This window comes from Nothobranchius furzeri, chromosome 15 (genome assembly GCF_043380555.1).
Source record: "Nothobranchius furzeri strain GRZ-AD chromosome 15, NfurGRZ-RIMD1, whole genome shotgun sequence".
Classification (NCBI taxonomy): Eukaryota; Metazoa; Chordata; class Actinopteri; order Cyprinodontiformes; family Nothobranchiidae; genus Nothobranchius; species Nothobranchius furzeri.
Window position 1 is genome coordinate 58,800,870 of NC_091755.1, and position 19,876 is coordinate 58,820,745.

At 41.3% G+C, this 19,876-nt stretch overlaps 1 protein-coding gene across 4 annotated transcripts in view; it reads right to left on the reverse strand.

Moving 5' to 3' along the window:
• Positions 1 to 19,876, reverse strand: part of LOC107391065 (glutamate receptor-interacting protein 2) — a 28,734-nt gene that overhangs the window by 5,837 nt on the left and 3,021 nt on the right. For all 4 annotated transcript variants that reach the window (XM_015968112.3, XM_015968114.3, XM_054745995.2 and 1 more), the window contains 14 exons: positions 16,093 to 16,167; positions 14,559 to 14,694; positions 12,040 to 12,185; positions 10,748 to 10,831; positions 10,075 to 10,150; positions 9,333 to 9,478; positions 7,336 to 7,483; positions 7,091 to 7,260; positions 4,693 to 4,821; positions 4,359 to 4,520; positions 3,925 to 4,111; positions 706 to 851; positions 540 to 620; positions 215 to 278 (listed from right to left, as the gene is read on the reverse strand). In XM_015968112.3, coding sequence (XP_015823598.3) covers positions 215 to 278; positions 540 to 620; positions 706 to 851; positions 3,925 to 4,111; positions 4,359 to 4,520; positions 4,693 to 4,821; positions 7,091 to 7,260; positions 7,336 to 7,483; positions 9,333 to 9,478; positions 10,075 to 10,150; positions 10,748 to 10,831; positions 12,040 to 12,185; positions 14,559 to 14,694; positions 16,093 to 16,167 — 1,750 coding nt within the window. The remainder of the gene's footprint in view (positions 1 to 214; positions 279 to 539; positions 621 to 705; positions 852 to 3,924; positions 4,112 to 4,358; positions 4,521 to 4,692; positions 4,822 to 7,090; positions 7,261 to 7,335; positions 7,484 to 9,332; positions 9,479 to 10,074; positions 10,151 to 10,747; positions 10,832 to 12,039; positions 12,186 to 14,558; positions 14,695 to 16,092; positions 16,168 to 19,876) is intronic.

Consider the following 19,876-nt stretch of genomic DNA (forward strand, 5'->3'; position numbering starts at 1 on the left):
ATCGCTCGCCAAATCCTATTAACCTCACATCTCAGTAGGCTCCGTGGGGGTGACCGTAGCCTCACCCTCAACCTAATCATCACTGAACCCTTCTGAAATGTAGCTGCCCTACTGATCCAGTTTTGATAATCCAGTCCTATTAGATTATTATTACACAGCAGGCAGATGAATCTGTTTATCATTGTGCTGCAGAAACAAGGATGATGATACACACCTGTGAGCTATGCTTCCTTTTTTGATGTCCGAGATTATTAGAGGCTTCTCTGGTTTTTTACTTGCTGGTAAAAACAGAAAACACATTTTTATATACCACTGTGACCTCTACACATTTTGAACTCTGCATTCACTTTTGTTGGTGTCTGGTTTGTACTCTTCCCCCTGAGCTATTTAGGGCAGAAAGGTTAATGAAGGATGCTGCACAGGCCTGTATTATTCAGAGGTAATGAGCTATGAGTATTCATGCTTTGACAAGTTTTATGGATCACAGCGTCCAGAGACACTGAGCAGCACTGCCTCCTGCTGGCTCTCTGTAAACCTACCACTGATGGTGATGCCCAGCTCCACTCCTCTCCGCTTTGGTAGTTTCACATGGAAGGTGCCGCTGCTTGGAACCACAGACTCTAGTTTTGATTAGGGGGACACTCATATCAAAATAGCAAGGATTTATAGGAAATTAAATTATAAAAGATTTATTTCTCGTGATACCTGCCACGTCAAACTCAACCTCCACTGTGACTTTGTTTGCCAGAGCAGAGTCTCTGAGCAACTGATGAGCTTCTTCCAACGTGCCCTCTTCAGTCGGGATGCCATTGATGGACAACACTCGGTCTCCAACTTGCAGCAGCCCACAACTTCAAGTTTAACAATCACATAAAAACAGGAAATGGTTTATCTGAAATGTTATCTATACAACAGCAGAGAAGGAAATAAGTGCACGTTGTTAACAGCCTACACTGTAAACCCAAATGTTGAAAATAATCAAATATATTCAGTAAGTGAAAATCATAAACTTGTTGTTTTAGTTCAACCTTTTCCTTGTTTTGAGTACACAGAACTCACTTATTTATAGTGAGCATAACTTAAATACATCAATAAAGAACAACTTCATTTGAATGAGTAAAATTAACTAAACAAATATTAATTGTTTTATTTTTCTATTATTTTATTCATCTATATGTAAACTTAAAGTGTGTCTGATAAACAGACTTATATTTTTCTAAATATTTGGGGATCTATAGGGAAAAAACAACCACAAACAAGCAATTTTGGTGGATTTCAGGACAGTAAAGACCTGGTGGGTGAGGTGCATTGTGGGTAGTCATGTTTTTAGTTATTTTGTTCTACTTTGGGTTGTTTATGCATGTTTATTGTGGGGGATTGTTGTTCTTAGTTATTACTTCATTCAGTGTTGCAAATGTGGTTTTACTTTTTGTATCATGGCACCATTTTATTTTATGTAAACATAAATTATTTTAAAACATCACTTAAATATTTTTGTGTAATCTGTTGCAAAATAATTTGAGTTATGTGAACTTATTAAGGTTTACAGTGTAGTGAACTATTCACATATCCAGGATGGCTTATGTAACCCTAAACCTGGCTACGTATTTAGGTGTAGCCTGAATGCATGAAAAATGCTAAATATTACTCATGTGGGTGATTTATTCCAAAGAAACAATTATCTGTTAGCATCTATTTACTTTTAACTCAATTTTGCTTATTTAAATCACTGTTTTTGAAAGAGAGGATTTTAAACTTTAGTATCTTTGTGTCCCTTTTCTGGCAAAAAGAGGAAATGCTCAAAGCATTTGTACGTTTGAGAGCGCTTGTCCAAAAATTATAGTTCTCTTTTTTGTCCAGTAAACATCAAACATGTTCTGGTTCAAATATAAGTGAGCTTTTCAATATTCTTAAGGACCAAAAAATATAGGAACTTGATAAAAACAGGTGAAACACCTAAATATGAGCCTGATTGTGTTTTTGCAAACACACCTATTGGTGTGTGTAAAGTCTCACACTGCAGCTTTAAAGCTGCTGTAACGGAAACTATAAATAAAAACAATGCAGCCCTCAGACTAGACAGATGTTTTGACTTCATGTGAACCTCATAATTGTCTCACCAGCTAACAAATAGAAAAGACTCACGCACATGCACGCGTTTGAACTGTAGCGTGGTTAACTACATACTAAAATTAACGCTGAGCCAAGCCCTAATTGTGCAGTAAAATGCTAAAGCGCTGTCAAGTGAGATTAATTCGCCCAACTCTGCAGCTTATTGACCTTGCATGAAGGCTGAGGCACCAAACATGTCTGCTGTATACGAGTCACTCCTGTTGGACCTGGGGATGCTGCCCTATGCGCGCACGCGCACACACACACACACACACACACACACACACACACACACACACACACACACACACACACACACACACACACACACACACACACACACACACACACACACACACACACACACACACACACACACACACACACACACACACACACACACACACACACACACACACACACACACACACACACACACACACACACACACACACACACACACACACACACACACACACACACACACACACACACACACACCTTGTTGGTGTGCATAATAGCCTCCATCAGTAATCTTATCAAAAAGTTTATTTTAACTGGAATATTCTAACACAGTTTATACTCTACCAAGATTATAACCCTGCCAAGAAGAAGAGTTTCACAGACCAATCACAAAGCAGATGGGAGCGCCACAAGTTTAGCAGATAAGTGGTGGCCGGCTGACCAACTGACCAACGCTAATGTCCCTTGTGCCGAGCTGCCAGCAGCATAGCTGTGAAAATGAGGCGCAGCAGATGCGTTTCCTGCTTTTAGTCATCTGTTGTCCCATCACATTTATCTTGTGACCCCCTCTGCTGCTCTCACCCACTTCAGAGTAACACCACTGGCCTTTCAGTGGTTCCAGCTCATGGCGCTGTGCATAAATGATCAATGAAACTGGTGAACAAGTATTTTGTAAAGTTTGATCTCAGTTTTGTGCGTCAAGGCCACAGAAGATAAGTTATGTGGGGCGCTAAAGTTACACTAAAAACATTGAACGCATTCAGCCTCGTATATTATTCAAAACCATATTTGGATTAAAATGATTCTAAATGTTTATGTAATAATCTAAATAATCAAATAAAAATGTGAAAGTAGATGGTTCAAAAAAGTTTAATTTAACAGATCTCAGCCTGAAATGCGCACACTTTAAACCTTGCATAACTATCATAATTATTGTGACTTTATGCATGCTTATGTAACCAATTAGTGCAAACACAACTACATTTTCCTCACAGTCTAAAGAACATCTTTGCATGAATCTCTAGCATTCAGACACGCTTAATATATGTTTTTCTGTCAGGCAGTTTCAACATGATTTTAAATAGTTTCATCACGTTTTCTTCCTAATTAGTTTAGATGCATTTAATACACACATGAACACACAGGTGTGTGTTCACTCATGAACTAAACTTTTTTCTGTTTGCTCTGGGCTGCATTTGTGGCTCTGAAACATCATAAAGTCAAAAGAAAGGATGATGTTAACAATCATTTATACATTTAATAAGCTACACAAGTGACTCTTCACATGCAGGGGTTTGTTTATCTAGACTATGCTGACTGAACACGACGGTTGAAAGAAACAAAAATAGATCATGACATGTGCATCTGTCTCTATAAATAGTCCTACAAATCAAGTTTATGGTTTGCATTTTATGGATATAAAGAGGGTTAAAACAAACAGGAAAGAACAAAAACCACTAATTGTTGCTCAGGGTTTGTTGGTGTAAAAAAAGGTTTAGGTTCATAAATGAGTAGCAGTGAGAGCCTCCGGTGTGAGGCGACTTTCATTGTAATATTTATGTTTGCTACCTCTCAGCTGGGCTGTCTGGCTCAATAAAGCGGATGACCGGAGGAGCAGATAGTGTTTCTGTGGCAAAGACACCCCCCTGCAGCTGGATCCCAAAACCGGTGAGCGGATCGCCCCTCAGGACGACTTCGCTTGTTTCCACATGAAAAACCTGTCCCCCTGGTCCGACAGAGCTGGACGACAGGGATACTGTGGAGAGAGGGAGTGCATGCCAGATATGAGTGGAGATGTGGCAGATAAACATAGCACAGAGGTATTGTTGGAGATGGTTTAGGAAGAGACAAGAAAACAAGGAAAATGAGTCATGTTTACGTCAGCAGGGGATCAGATGTACTCTGACTGAGATGTGTGATCATGCTGCACTTGTAAAGGAGTTCAAATGGGTTTACATGAGCTCACTTGCTCAGTTTTAACCTCAGTAGTAAGAAGGTCATACGTGAGCTCTTGTGGTCCTTCTTCCTAATCCTCCTCCTACCAGTGGAGCTACGAGGACTGCTGGGAGTGATGGGAGGGATGGGGCAAGGCAGAGTGTTGCTGCCTTGGCTACTGAAGCCTGAGGTGGCTGTAGAGGATGGGGAGAAGCCCCCACCCACCAGAGCTGAAACACAGAAATACAGCATCACTATCAGGCATCAAACAGCAAAAACACTCATCAAGCACAGGCAACAAAAGAGGCTGAACACCCCAGACGGGTTGAATGATTGTGCTGATGTAAGGGCTCCAGCTAAATCGTCTTGCCAGCAGCACAGCTGTCACAAGTGATAACTTACATTTGCACATGTCCTGCTGGTTGTGTGGGTGGCTGGGGCTGCTCCATGTCTTGCTGTGGCTGGCATGTGGGTGATGGCAGTAGTTGCTGCTCTGGTCCCAGGGCTGATGGTTGCTTTTCTGCACTTTAACTGCAGCAGCAAGGAGGAAAACACATCCACTTAAGAGATGAGGCATGCACCCCTCCACAGAGACTCCAAAACACCTCCATCTATTCAAAAGGCTGTCACGGGTTGATGTTCGTGTCTAAATTTGAGCCGCGCTGTGGAGACGCTCAGAGAATAATTCAGAGACGCGTAATTGATATTTAATGTCCCAGGAATGGCGCACGAGATTAAATCCTGGAGTTTTATGTGTTTTTGGAGCCTCTCAGAATCAATTAGGAGAAACGGTGTTTTAGGGGAAATTGAGAAAAGGTTAAAAATAAATAAACATACAAATACTAGCAAGTCTGCAAAACACTGCGAGCAAGCTGATGATCATTTTGACCATTAACATCCACACAAAAGCCTAAAGGTGCACAAACAGTGGGAGTAAGTCTAGTGCTGCATGGATCAGGAAGCTCTACTGGCTGCTGGGAGGCATGAGGCTTGATTGGCTACAGCTGAGAGCTGATTGGTGTTAATGCAGACATCTGGCTCCCTCTGATAATGAGCTTCATCTCTCTCTTTTACGATTATCTCTGAATTAAACGTTTGCTTGTTGTTTATGTTGAATGGCAGCTCCTCCTTTATGTTCGACCTTCTGATTGAGTCAAACCGCCTTCATGAAGCTGCCAAAGAAAAGCAGTTGACCTCCTGTGTGACACTCATCTCAGTAATTAACTTTCCCTCAGAGATTCATGCAGCTGGGTCTGTCACTGAATGCTACATGTGACAGCTACATGCGACAGTAATCCCTGCTGCCTCATTTGGAGGGGTCTAATCTGTGAGAACGTGATCATATGGATGGAGGATTTGCTGGAAAGATTGCTGACTGTTGCTGGGACGATTGCCTCATATGAGAAATCTGGTCAAATCCTGCTAAATACACATGCAGCGGAACTTCTGGACCTTTCCCCAGTTTCTCTGTTGCTCCAGCTCTCGTGGCTTATCCTAAACTCACTTTGAGGGACTCCAAGAAGTTGTGCTTTCAGTTTCAGCTGAAAAACACTAGCTCCTAATCTGTTCGTGGTCGTATCAGTCGCCTTAAATCCTCTGAGCAGATTAAACAAATTGCATCTTCTAATCACGCCTCATCACGGAGGAGAGAAGCTGTGAGAAAATTGCCTTTTCATAATGGCACTATGCCTCGTTTAAGTACAGTTTCTTGATGAAAATTACAGAAGACGCCTGTAATGTTACAGATAAGCAGCTTAGGTGATGTGCTGGAAACAACAGTGATCAAAGGGGAAACGTGTACTCATCAGTGTCAGAATCACATACATTTTTATGTATTTTAGTTAAATGTCTGCAAGGCAGGTGCCATGTGTTTGTAACTCAGTGTTTTCTAAATTAAAATAAAAAACTGGAAAATGTTCATTTGAAAGAACATTTTCACAGATAATCAAGGATTCCAGGGTTGCTGCTATTTAAACCCAATGGTGGAACTGTGTGCAAAGTAAAAATCATTACAAAAGAAAATCTTTTCTAAGGGAAGGTGCATTTATTTGGATGGTTTTTGCTTTAGTGCATTTCTTCTTCTTGCTTCTTTTTGTGCAGGAATAGGAAGCAGCTCCTCACAGCTGCTGACCATAAGGATAAATCTGCAGAATGTGGCAAGAGCATCTGACAGGGAAAAAGGTGTGTGTGTGTGTGTGCGTGTGTGTGTATGGTTTATAAGAGCCAAAGCCAGCGGGATTGGAGCCATCGGTGCGCCGTGCGCATAAAAACACACTGGGCCTGATTCAGACTGTATGGGAAAAGACAGCTGAGAGGCAGCCAAGCTCTTTACAGCTGCAGGTAAAATAGCAAAGAACAGAGCCGTCACAGTAGATAAGAGGAGCAGAGCAGCATTCCCAGAAACAGCACCCATGGTCTTGGTTTTGGAGAGATAAGTAAATTAGCTGGGATTTTTTAGAATCGGTAACATTTCAGAGCAAATGAACTCTCTCTCTGTAAGTCCACATGTTTGGGTTGTATTGCCTATTAGAACAATACCTAGAAAACTACATCGATTCTGTTTTATAACTATTATTATTAGAAGGTAAACACACCACAACAAACCCAGGGTGATGCTTCACTCCCGGGACTCTGTACTCCCTTAATGTTTTGACATTTTCAGTCGGACAAAATTGCTAAAAATGCTTTTAAAAAAGCAGCAAAACTTTAAATTGTCAGAAGCTGCAGGCCTTGCTTACCCAGCCTTTTCTCTGTAAAGGTGTGTGTTGTTCTGTTTCTCTGTGTGACCTCTGGGACCTACCGGCGTCGTGTGGCCTGATGGGAAGTCTGCTCTGACTGGCTGGAAGAAGCTCAAGTTTGAGGATTTCCGAGGAGCTGGCCAGGAGCTGTGTGGCCTCCATCAGGGAGCAGAGCTCTGTGCTGGTCCCATCTATGGCCAGCAGGAGGTCTCCCACATGCAGGGCGCCACACCTGAGACAGAGATAGACTCTACAAGGATGGCTCCTATCAGGAAACTCTGTGTGGTGTAGCGAGTGTTTCCTTCACCTTTCTGCCACACTTGCTGGCTTTATCTTGTCAATAACAACAACCTGTTTGCTTCTGTATAACGTTTTAGTGAGGCTGATCCCCAGGCTGGCTGAAGGGCCTTTCACGATCTCCACCAGCAGGGGGCCAGAGGCCTGCTGCACGGCCTCTGGAACAGACAAATATTACACTTTAACAAATTACAATCTATTTATAACAGATAATAAAACAGTCCATGAATCAGCTCGCCGATTAGACTAGATGCTTCAGTTACTAGACCTTACGTCAGTATGTTGTGTCTTCGGTAACACTTTACAACAAGGGTCTCTTTATAACTGTTACTTAGTGCATTAATAAATAAATGATCCCTTTATTAACATATCCAATATTAACTATTAAGAGTCATTAATGTTAGGACAAAGGGCCAGGTGGGGGTGTCTGCTTAGTAATGCATTACTTAATAACATTAATATTATGTAGTTGTAAATGGTTTATTTGATAGTTTATTAATGCTTAATAATGCACTAAGTGATGCTAATAAAAGGAGCCTTATTGTAAAGTGTTACTGTGTCTTCTTTCACAGTCACATCTTGCTTTTGGTGGTTTTACTACTGAACAATGTGAGGAAAAAAGATGGAAAAACAACTTTTTATCTATTTTTTTCACACAACTTGTCAACATTAGAACAAATTCTCACTTTATTGGACAAATTTTGATCACATTAATATATTTTTCTCTGGTTTGCTTTAAAATTAGGAAAGACATTTTGGTCTGTTGCTTTACCATTTATTTATTTTATGTTTATTTCTTTTGTACCAACATTTCATGTAATTTCCTTAACGAAAAGCCTGGGTACCCACTGATTGGTGGGGGACTGTTATCAGTGTAACATGAAGCAGGTGTGTAATACGTTGGTCTATCTTTAATTTAGTTTTTCCCATATAAAATAAAGAACTATTGAAACAAACTCAATAAATTGCCTTCAGCTGACAAACTTGCTATTTTATGGATATCCAGTTTTTTTTCACATCAAACAAAAAAACATCTGGAAATCTTAATGATGCAGAGCTGACTCAGGATTGAATTTCAGCATTTTGTCTTTAACAGTGCAAATAAAGACTTAGACAATAAGAATATAGAAAGTGCATTACAGTGAATGTAATGTGCATTACTGTGTAATCGGCTCTAATGTAAACTTTAATAGCATGGCTTCTCCTTTCCTAAGATCACCTGCTCAATGTAGCTTAAAGAAAACCATCTAAGACAGCTGGACTGATTAAGACAGTTTGCTTCCCATTAACAATTTCTCTATTCTAGATCTAGATCACACACACACACATGCATGCACGCACGCACGCACGCACGCACGCACGCACGCACGCACGCACGCACACACACACACACACACACACACACACACACACACACACACACACACACACACACACACTTTTAATGTGTGTCAGCTGTCCTTAGTGACCTGCCCCAGTTTGCGCATAGTACATTAGTTAGAATTAGTCACCATGACCAAACAGAGGTTGTAATTGGGTTTTTAGCCATGTCATGTGTTTGGTGGTTTATTTTACTTAATGAGGAGAAGTCATTTCAGCGCTTGCTCTGAAATAAAGTTGGACTCCTACATGCAGGGCGCCAATCATCGCTTTCGACTTAGTTTTGGTTTTTAGTTCCCAAATATGAAGAAATAAAATTATTCTAGCAAAATCAATATAAAACTTTCAAGTTATGTTTTTAGTGTCATACTTTAGAAGGATAAAATGTTATTTTGATCAAATACAGAGCCTAATATTTCTAACCTTTATATGCTCAATGTGATCTCAGGCTTGTAAGCCTCTGGTGGCGTCTCCATGCAGCTGAACAACCACATTATTTAGCCTCAGAGAACCGCTGCCCTATGATGCCTCCACAGAGTGTGTGTGCACACATGTGTGTGTGTGTGTGTGTGTGCGTGCGTGCGTGTGTGTGTGTGTGTGTGTGTGTGTGGGTGTGTGATTGCTCACCCATGACAGAAACGTCATACTCAATCAGGAACAGACCTTCCTGGCCGCTTTGCATCAGCACGGTCAGAGCATCAGCATGCCTCTCTCTGTTCAAAGGCATCCCGTCTATGCTCAGGACTCGGTCTCCAGCCTTCAACGTGCCCTCTCTGGTGACACACACATGGAGAAATGGTGAAACAGAAAAAACACAACACACTTGAGCAGAGCGGTGTGCTCATGGAAGCGTTTAAGCACCGGTCAGAGTCAGTGCTTAAGCAGTGCGTGTTTCCTCCCAGGTGAGATGAAGGATAAACAAGATAAATGGCCGTGAAGACTTTGATGCTGGATTATGTTTGCATCAGTGTTTCGGAGCTCAGTTTTCATCGAGGGAGCAAAGTGTTATGTTGTGTTGGCCGCAGGATCAGCAGTGCCCTTTCTGTTTTGTAGATACTTTTTATATCACAGTCACAATTTCCTGCCGTGTCTGAGTATTAGACACGGCAACGTCTACGTAGATTTATCGTGGATGTGCTACAGCAATTATGTTCACATGGGTAACGGACTCTTTTCTGATCATATTTTAAAATGAAGCTATAAGTATATAGTTGGCACATGCAGGATGACTCGTGCAGATTTAAGCATACAGTCCAGATTAACGGCTCAGCTTATACAATAAATACAGGAAACACTTCTAATTCTCTAATGCTCTAATTTCCCTCTGGGATTAATAAAGTATCTTTGATTGATTTGATTGATTGATAACCTGTCAGCAGGACCCCCAGGTCTAATGCTGGTGACCACCAGAGGGCGTGACCTCCTCCAGTCTTCATGGAAACCCCCTGAAAATTCACAAGTGAAAGAAAATGAGGGTATGATGGCATTTTAGGGCCACAGAGAGGAAATGAAGAAACGAGGAGGAGATGAAGACGCACTGGTCAAAAATTTCAGTCCACAGGATTACTCAAAAAACTTCCTCCAAAACCTTCACAACAAGAGTCTAACACACATTCCCCGAGGAAATCTGATGCTTAGAAAAATAGTTTTCATCGAGTGCATAAAAGAGCAACAGGTTAATATGCTCTTTTTCTAAGCTTCAGAGATTTTTAAGAATTTCTATTTGAGACTTTTATTATGGAGGACTGAAGACAATTTTGAGTCACGCTGTGGATACTGCTGCAGAAGCAGCCACAAGAAAGCAACTCATAATTAAAAAAAATGCTAAATTGTTTATAGTTTGCACAGAAAGAACAAACCCACAGCTACAAAACACAACAATGAAACCTGAGCAAATACAGTCAGAGCCAGGGGGACAGCAGGCCTCCATTGTTTGAGAAATATTCTACTCGTTTATTTCCTCTACATTTTCACACCTCCTCCTTGTTTGTCTTAATTAGTTTTAAAAGCTAATAAAATTCAGCAACATCCCGTCGACCTACCTCTCATGACAAAGCCAAAACTGTTTCCCTCCTTGTGTAAACACACCTCTATGGTTTTGGTTATGACTCCCGAGGGGTTCTGGACTACAAGACAGGAGGACAGGACAGACTGAAGAACTGATCATCAGTTAAACGTGAGCTAAAGGCACAGATATAACATTGTAATGGATGAAGTTTAAGCCTAAACTGCCGTTTCAGCAGATGAGATTTGATTTATTTCAACTTGAACGAGCGGATCCTTAACAGTCCATACACACTGAGTAAAGTGTGAACCGGTGTGTTGATTTACTGTCAAAACAGGTTGAAATATTTAGGTTTAATTGTGAGCACACACAGGAAATTCAACTGTGAAGGAAACCATGGGGTGAGTGTTTCAGCCTCATGGAAGTGCAGTGACCTCAATGTGACCTGCACCGCTTAGGGGTCAAGCTCAGAGCCAGTGTGCTGTCAGTGTTTAAGCCTCAAACACGGATTTGGGTTGTGCAATCTGAAATCTGAGCTGACGTTGAGAAAGTTAGCAAAAATCTATTTTAATTAGTGCACGTCTTTCCTGAAGTTATTCTAACATTTTTACTTTCTTTCATTACTTCATCATGTCTGAAAATGATGCTGCTAAATGGGTATTTTTTTCAAATCATCTGGTATCAAACCCCAAAACGGTGGGCTGACTTTTGTTTGAGCAAAACCACTCAGTAAACGTAGAAACACCACAGCATGGAACACTGGATTTATCCCACTAAATGTACTTTTGAAAACAGAAATCAGCACAACCTGGAGACATCTGAAGCCACTTCTAAAAGATGCAGTAGAAAGACAGTGTGGTTGTTGCAGATGTTCTCTCTTCAGAAAGGGGCAAAGTCATCCAAAAAGCCTCAAATACATTTTTGATCTGTAGCCCTAATGACGGTGCAATAGCCAGGTGTGTTAAAGTTACAGGTAAGAAGCACAAAAGGAATCAACATGACTCTTTTTTGTACATTTTCTTCACTACCGATGTGATGCTGAGGCTAAAAGAGCTTGTGTTTGAGACGAATGCCCAACAGCGTGTCTCCTTTAACTTCTAACACCCTGTTGTGACAGCTTTCAATCACACTTTCCCTAAATACACAAACGTTTTCTACGTGTTTTTCTCAGCTTATCTTGCAGGCAGGATGCCAGCTGATGACAAGATTTGATATTAATTCATCTCTGTTAATTAAATGACATTTTCTAAGTCAGATCAGTCATAAAACAACATCCTAGTATTGTACTTCTCCCCCAAAGCGTTCTGTTTTAGTCTGCTTTTCACCTACCAAATGGAGGCAGCTCGTACTCCACTTCAAGCACCACACGCTCCCCGATGTTCTTCAACAGGCTGATGATCTCATCGTGCCGTAGCTTCGACAAGTTGATGCCGTTTACTGATTTGATGTAGTCGCCCATGTTCAGCTGATCACTCCTGCGGACACATCATAAACAGACCACTAAGATAAATCCTTGAATACAGGAAACTGCCTTGCATCACTGAGGTCTATTATCTACAAAACCACTTGCTTTTGTTCATAAACTTGATCATTTGTTTTGCTGTAGAGTCGACGGTGGCACAGGAGTTAAGTGCTCGCCTCGCAATCAGAAGGTTGCAGGTTTGAGCCCCGCTCAGTCTGTCGCTGTCGTTGTGTCCTTGGGCAAGACACTTAACCCACGTTGCCTGCTGGTGGTGGTTGGAGGGGCCGGTGGCGCCAGTGCTCGGCAGCCTCGCCTCTGTCAGTGCGCCCCAGGGCAGCTGTGGCTACATCGTAGCTCATCACCATCAGTGTGTGAAAGTGTGTGTGAATGGGTGAATGACTGTGTTGTAAAGCACCTTGGGGGGTTCCAGGACTCTAGAAGGCACTATATCAAATACAGGCCATTTACCATTTATCTCTCATTGTGAAAAAGGAAAACTAAAATATGACAATTTACAAAATTCATCGTAGCTAGTGGTTTTATTTGTATAAGGCAAGGCAGCGTTATTTGTAGCACATTTCACACACAGAAGCAACTCAGTGTGCTTTCCAGGAGCAAGAACATAAAACACTAAAATCAACATGACAATATAAAACAGCAGATTTAAAAATCTCATTTAAGAACACAAATACAATTAGATATAAGATTAAGATAAAAAGGCAAAGTTAAAGACACACTCCTGAACTTTGTAGATATTTGCTCTCTGTCGCCCTCTCGAGGCGTGTTGCGTTATGTCACCGTTGTAAAATTCAATCTCTCTGTCGCGCATAAGAGGCATGTTTACTGGCTGTTTTCCAACACGCATGCCCAAACAAACACATCAAGCGACGTTTCAGCATTGAATAAAGTTTTATCAGGGATTTATAAGAACTTAATGCCTGACCAAACACAATAACCCCGGTGAAATCATTTAGTACTTACCTATCCTTTAGCAGCACGGCTAGGTCAGTGTCTGTACTACATGCCGTTCTTTCAAGAAGAGCTCTCCAGTGAGGAAAAGCCAGCCCAATATTAACTCTGGTCTTTGCTCTAACGCGATCTCTTTTTCTTTTCCTACATTCCTCTGATAAGGGATTTCTAGCTTTCTTTGGTGGATCTGCCATTGCTAAAGTCTCTAAACCGCAAGTCTACATAATACTGCCGTAAAGCAACACGCAGTCGAGACTTCTGGTGACGGAAGTGCAGATGAAGATGATAAAACTGATCTAGTTTTAGCCTTAATGTAACCAGTGAAGCTCAGGTCTCAATCAATTACACCAAGATTTCTAACCTGAATCTTTGTCTCTATTCCTCTGGACCCAAGTTGAGCAATAACCTCCATCCTATCCTTCTTATTTTCAAAGACAATAACTTCTGTCTTGTCTTTGTTTAACTGGAGGAAGTTTAACTGCATCCAGTCATTGACTTGCTCTAAACACTGACCGGGTGAGTCCAGGGGACCACAGTCACTAGGTGATAGAGCTAAGTAGATCTAGGTGTCATCTGCATCATAATGATAGGCAATGTTGTTATTGTGTATGACCTGACCCAGGGGGAGCATGCTGAGATTGAAGAGCAGTGGTCCAAGAATCAAACCTTGGGGGACTTCACATATCATGGGGATCACCAATAGAAACAACAAACCCCCCGTCTTTGAGATATGATGGGAACCAACTATGGACTGTGTCTGATACCCAGTTTACAAGCCTATCAAGGAGGGTTAGACTGTATTCTCCTGCAGGAAGCAGACAAACACACATGAACACCTCAGTAGAAGAAAGCGTGGGTTCTGAGGCGAGCTGGCTGAAAGTCTGTCCCTCTTTGACACTGACAGCGATGACTAGATGCTGTCTCACATCTGGCATTCTGAGTCAACACGTGACTCACTGGAGAGCTAATTAATCACATACATGTTCCGCCCATCTTGGCCTTCTCACCTTTGGGCTGCTGCCAATCAAAGGTGACAGCAGACAGAGAAGTGTCTTAACCGGGCACAGGCTGACGTCACAGAGCTCCAGTATCCTCTCTGACCCCCACCCTCATATGCGTCTCCGCCCATTAAGCCAGCTGTTTCACACACGTGAAGACAAGCTCCTGAGAAAAATTAACACACTATGTCTTTAAAAGTCTCCGGTCCTGATGAGGAACGGCATAGATGAGCAGGATGTTTTCATAGATTTGTGTTTCATCACCGTCGATTGTGTAAATCAGCTGTCATTAGAGACCTTCTGAACAAAGACCTTCCTTTAATGGTGATACTTTGGATTATGTGTTAGTGAGGGCAGAACGACACGTCAGGTTAGTTTGAGGTAGCTGCCAGGTTCACATCACACAGCAAAGATCTCACCTGGCAGCGAGCCCACCTGGCCGTAGGTTTGACACTCTGGGCTTGCCATCCTTATCGGAGCCTCCGGAGATGGTGAGGCCGAGGCTGCTGCCTTCCCTTTTCATCAGCTCCACCGTGGTCACTCCCCTGTACTCCTCTGCTGACAGATACGGACGCAGGCACAGATCCACAATGAGAATTAGTGTCCGCTTGACAGCACTGCCCCGTCTGTGAGGCAAGGAAAGACTCACAAATTATTCTAAGACACAGATGTGTTCTCACTCTGGTGTGCTTTCTTAGTCCCTTCAAATGATGGACTGAAGTCCGAGGGCAACGAGGGAGATGGAGTTGTACAATTTGAATGACTTAAAATTATCTGTTGCATTTAAATACATTTCACTCATTATTAAACAAAAACGGTTTGCTAGTCTGGAGCATTCAAGTGTGTGTTAACAGAATGCCAAAGACGAGAAAGACATTAGTAAGGATTTTAGAAAAACACGTGTTTATGGTTATTAAAGCTGTTCTAGCAAAACTACAGAACAAGCTAGGTTTTGAACTCACCCCTCCCCCCATGGGTATATTTCCCTGAGACGCTTCTGATGGAACTGGAAACACATGATGCCGAAGGACATGACATAGTGCTAAACACCAGTCGCCATTTAGTTGTCCGTGACTTCAAATGCTGTTTTTCTTTTTGGGTCTCTGGTAGTTTGTCCTAAAGTTGAAGTGGTAGCAGCTGGCTGTTTCTCCTTCTCGTATATTATTGAGTGGAGAACTTCTCAAACCAGTGGTGTTCTGTTGTAAATTGCGCGGGTCCATAATGAGTGGAGGACCCACAAAAGTGCGGAAGTGCGGCGGTTTGGTGAGACCGCCAATGAGATGGTCCAATGGTTGCTTTTGACAATGCGACAAATGCGAGAGAACCATTTTCTTAAAACATTTTTTTAATATCCGCAACATATTTATAGCTGTACTGTGTTAGAACGTTGTTAAGAGGCATGAAAAAATGCTTTAAGTTCATTTGTTTACCAAATTTGCCATTGCAGCTTTAACCTGGAAAAGGCCACTTGCAAATAATCTGTAATCTATCAATTATTTTTACCGGCAGAAAATACAAAACTGAAAATCAAATAAAAATGCATTTAACAATTATAATTAGTTGTATTTAAAATCCAGTTTGTTCTTAATTAAATATGATCTGGATTGGTGGATATTTAGTTTTATGGCATCATTGGAGAACTCATTCTGTCTTGTGGTCAACATTGTGTTGTGATGTGCTGCTAAATGACCCAACATGAAATCTGCCAAGTGTGCTTTAGTACCCATGACAGGTATGCCACACCAGCATCTTTTCAACTTATCTAAGCATTTATAACAAAAGCAAATGGAATCTGGGAGGTACATTTTAGAATACACATAAACATCAAATGTCATCCTACAAAAATGAGAGGAAACCTCTTTTTTAAGGACACAGGCAAAGTTTAAAGTGGTAGTGTGATCCAGACAGACAGCTAAACTAAATGACGTAGAGTCAAAGTTGACAGTATAGCACCTGAAAGGCTGTGTCCGCGGGACGAATGGGATTGGTCAGTTGCCTCTTTGCTCCCCTTTGAGTATGGCCCTTCATCTGTGGAGACAGCAGAGAGGAGCAGAAGGTTATGCAAACGACTAAATGAACATGACTGCTTGTTCAGGACAAAAACAGACATCAGACCCGTGGAAAGCATCATTGCAGCAATGGTTGTGCTCGCTGGGTAATAACTGGAGCAGAGATGGCACCCGGGATCATGACAGCTCAGCTAACTTTGTTTCCACAACAACCCCAAACTAAGTAGAACCTTTCTGTCTGCAGAAAACACCTTTAGTTTAACACATGGATACATTAACTTCACCCATTTAAACATGAAACCAGCATGTAGTTAAAGAACTGTTCTTTAAGGAGGGAAAAGAGGATCTCTTTCATGTCATTTGCAGCAGCTGCTACTGGGAAAAAACTGTTCCATTTCCTCTGCTGAGAAGCAGATTTTATTTTTTCTGTTTCTCATCCTCAGTGAGAAATGAGTGTCCACAGATTAACAGAGCCCCGCACAGCCATCTGAACCTGAATGCAGCCATGCCTGCAGTCATGGGGATGAGGGGAACTGACTTGGCACTTCTCTAATCCTGTCCACTGTGGATCAACCTTTGCAGGTGTCCAGAACAGTGATTAAACATTACACTGAAAAACCACGGAAGAGCCGAGTCAATTTCTCTTTACACTAAAGGGACAAGTGACTGCTTTTCACCATGCAAGAATAACAGACTGCTTTAGAAATGCACTACAGAATGGTTTTGTGCTGCTTTCTTGCAAAAATCCAAACTCTCACTCATCCAGTTATGAAATTTGGACACACCAGCTTGTTATCATCCGCTGCTGAAAAGCAAATGGGATAGGATGAGGATGTTTTTGCCTTTGTCTGTGCATGTGTGTGTTTGTTAAAGTGTGCAATGTCAAATTCTCTCTTGAATCAATTTAAATCGTTTTAAAATATTCAGAAAGTTGTGTGCATTTGTGCACCTGATTCAGGATGGCTGCCACGACTGGTCAACTTTAGCAAAATAATAGTTTACCAGATATGGAGTTAAACTGTAATGAGTCACTCATAAAAGACGTCTGAACAGAATGTGCAACATAACATATGAGAATGTTCATTGTCTTCTTTTCTCTAGATTTGGCCAAAATGGATAGTTGTATATATTCTCAATTTGAGATGATCTGAGTTTAAATGCAACCCTTTCAAGTCAAAATCAATGAATCAGTGTATCCAGGATTAAAATACCTAAAAGAACCTTTGCAGGCACAGATCCACTTCATGAGGAAGTGCTCACAGCTATTTCTGTGGGATTCAGGATTTTGTCTACTGGATGACTCACTTATATGGAGCTAGGATTGGGACAATATTACATGTTACTTGTAGCTTGGTTGCTAACTGTAGCATTTGTTTTGTAGCATGTAATTCTCATTTGGAGCATGTAAATTTCAATACGTAACATGAAACTTTTATAACTTGCAGAAAAAAGTTTCTAAGTCTAGCTTCCTTTCCCAAACAACCAATGCCAGGCTTTGTCTGACTAGCCAATCACGAGTCATGGATTCCTGTCCAATCATGGTAAGAAGGCACTCTGTTGTACTGCTCACAACCAAACTTGCTCACATTCTCACTCTTTACCAGTATGTGGTGGTAGTTTTTAGAAAAATTAAACTGATGTAAATAAAGAATTTACATTTTGAATGAGAGCAGGATTTTATTTCTGAGACACATGATTGGCTGATAAGACAAAGCCTGTCATTGGTTCTTTGGGAAGGAAGCTGTAATTGGGGCAAATGCTTTGTTTATGTTTATGTATTTAGCAGACGCTTTTGTCCAAAGCGACTTACAAGTGATAATCGGCATGTTGCCCTTGAGGCTAACAACAACAATAACAACAACAACTTGGCATCAATCATGGAGAGGAGGGGACAAGGAGTGGGCAGTAGAGAGGGGGGACGGGTGCAGGGAAGGTTCTAGTTAAGAAGATGCTCTCTGAAGAGCAGGGTCTTCAGGAGTTTCTTGAAAATTGTAAAGGAAGCAGCTGTTCTGGTAGTGCTTGGAAGGTCATTCCACATTTGTGGAACGATGCATGAGAAGAGTCTGGATTGTCCTGAGCATGGTGTGGGCACTGCTAGCCGACGATCCTGTGATGACCGGAGCGGCCGGGCCGAGACTTAAGCATTTGCAAGAGGATTCAGGTAGATGGGAGCCGTACCATCTCGGACTTTGTATGCTGGTGTTAGCAATTTGAATTTGATGCGTGCTGCTAGCGGTAGCCAGTGGAGCTCAATGAACAGAGGGGTGACGTGTGCTCTTTTTGGCTGATTGAAGACCAGACGCGCCGCTGCGTTTTGGACCATTTGAAGAGGCCTCACAGTACAGGCTGGAAGACCAGTTAGTAGGGCATTGCAGTAATCGAGGCGGGAGATGACAGTAGATTGTATTGTACATGCAGCCTTGAGTTTGGTAACTGTAGACTGGGATGTGTCTTTTAAGAGTTGTGATTTGAAACTTCTACATTGATTTTTTTTTCTGCAAGTTACAAAATGAATGTTTCATGTTATGCAAAGTTACATGTTACAAAACGAGAATTACATTATACAAAATAAAAGTTACATGTTACAAAACGAGAATTACATTATACAAAATAAAGTTACATGTTACAAAACGAGAATTAAATGTCATAAAAGAAAAGTTATGTTACCAAATGAAAATTACGTGTTACAAAACAAAATATATGTTAGAAAACTTGAATTACTTGCTACAAAATGAAAGTTACGTATTACAAAATATAAATTGCATGCTACAAAACAAAATATACAGTTAAAACATATGTTACAAGTTACAAAACTTGGTACAAGTTACATGTAACATTGTCCCATGTTACAGATCCTGGGCTCCCGCACCTTGAATGGCCCAGTCCTGCTCCCTCCCTGCTGTTCAGGACCTTGGACAGGTCCTTCGTCAGGCTGGCCTCCACCTCTGCCCGCCTCCGCTGTCCCGGCTGCATACCATCAACTAATGAGGACAGATGGTTTAAAAGACTGCAGCTTCAGTTTCTCAGAGAGAGAGATTCACAGCTTAACACCCTGTCTTTCTCTCCTCGGTTGATCTTAGTGACAAACGACTTAGATTTGGTGAAATTCGATAAAGAACTTGAATGAGTGTGATAATTAAGATAGATTGTTCCTTTTGTGTTACCATCGAGTAATTATTAGTCGTTTTCGTTTAGTGATCCCGTTTTGTCTGCCCTAGTGCTTGAATTTCAGTTTGTTTTCCGCTTTAGAGCTCGCTTTAAGTTTTGTTTGTAATAATATTTAGAATAGAGATAGCCGTCGAGATTTGTTTTAGTTAGTTAGTTCTGGCATTTGTCTTTTGTTTGTTAGTACCGATATTCTCGTGTTTTCTTCCCTGAGACCATTTGTCTCAGGTGTTTTGAGTTTTTCTCTGTCGCCTTCATCAGTTATATCCGTTTTGTATTTTCCAGTCAAGGACTGAGTGATTGTGGTTGCATTTGTTAATAAAAAATACTTTTTATTTACACTCCCCTCCTTTTCCGCACCAGTTTTTATGTTACCCCTCTACCACAACGCCTAAACAGCTTCAGGGTTTGTAACATCCCAATACTAACTCCATACACTGAGCCTGTTTCAATGTTATATCACCCCCTTGAACAACTTGAATATCTTCCAAATTATGTGTGAACAAGTAAAAACAAAACAAAAAACAAAGGATGCATCAGATACCAAGTCAGGAATTAACATG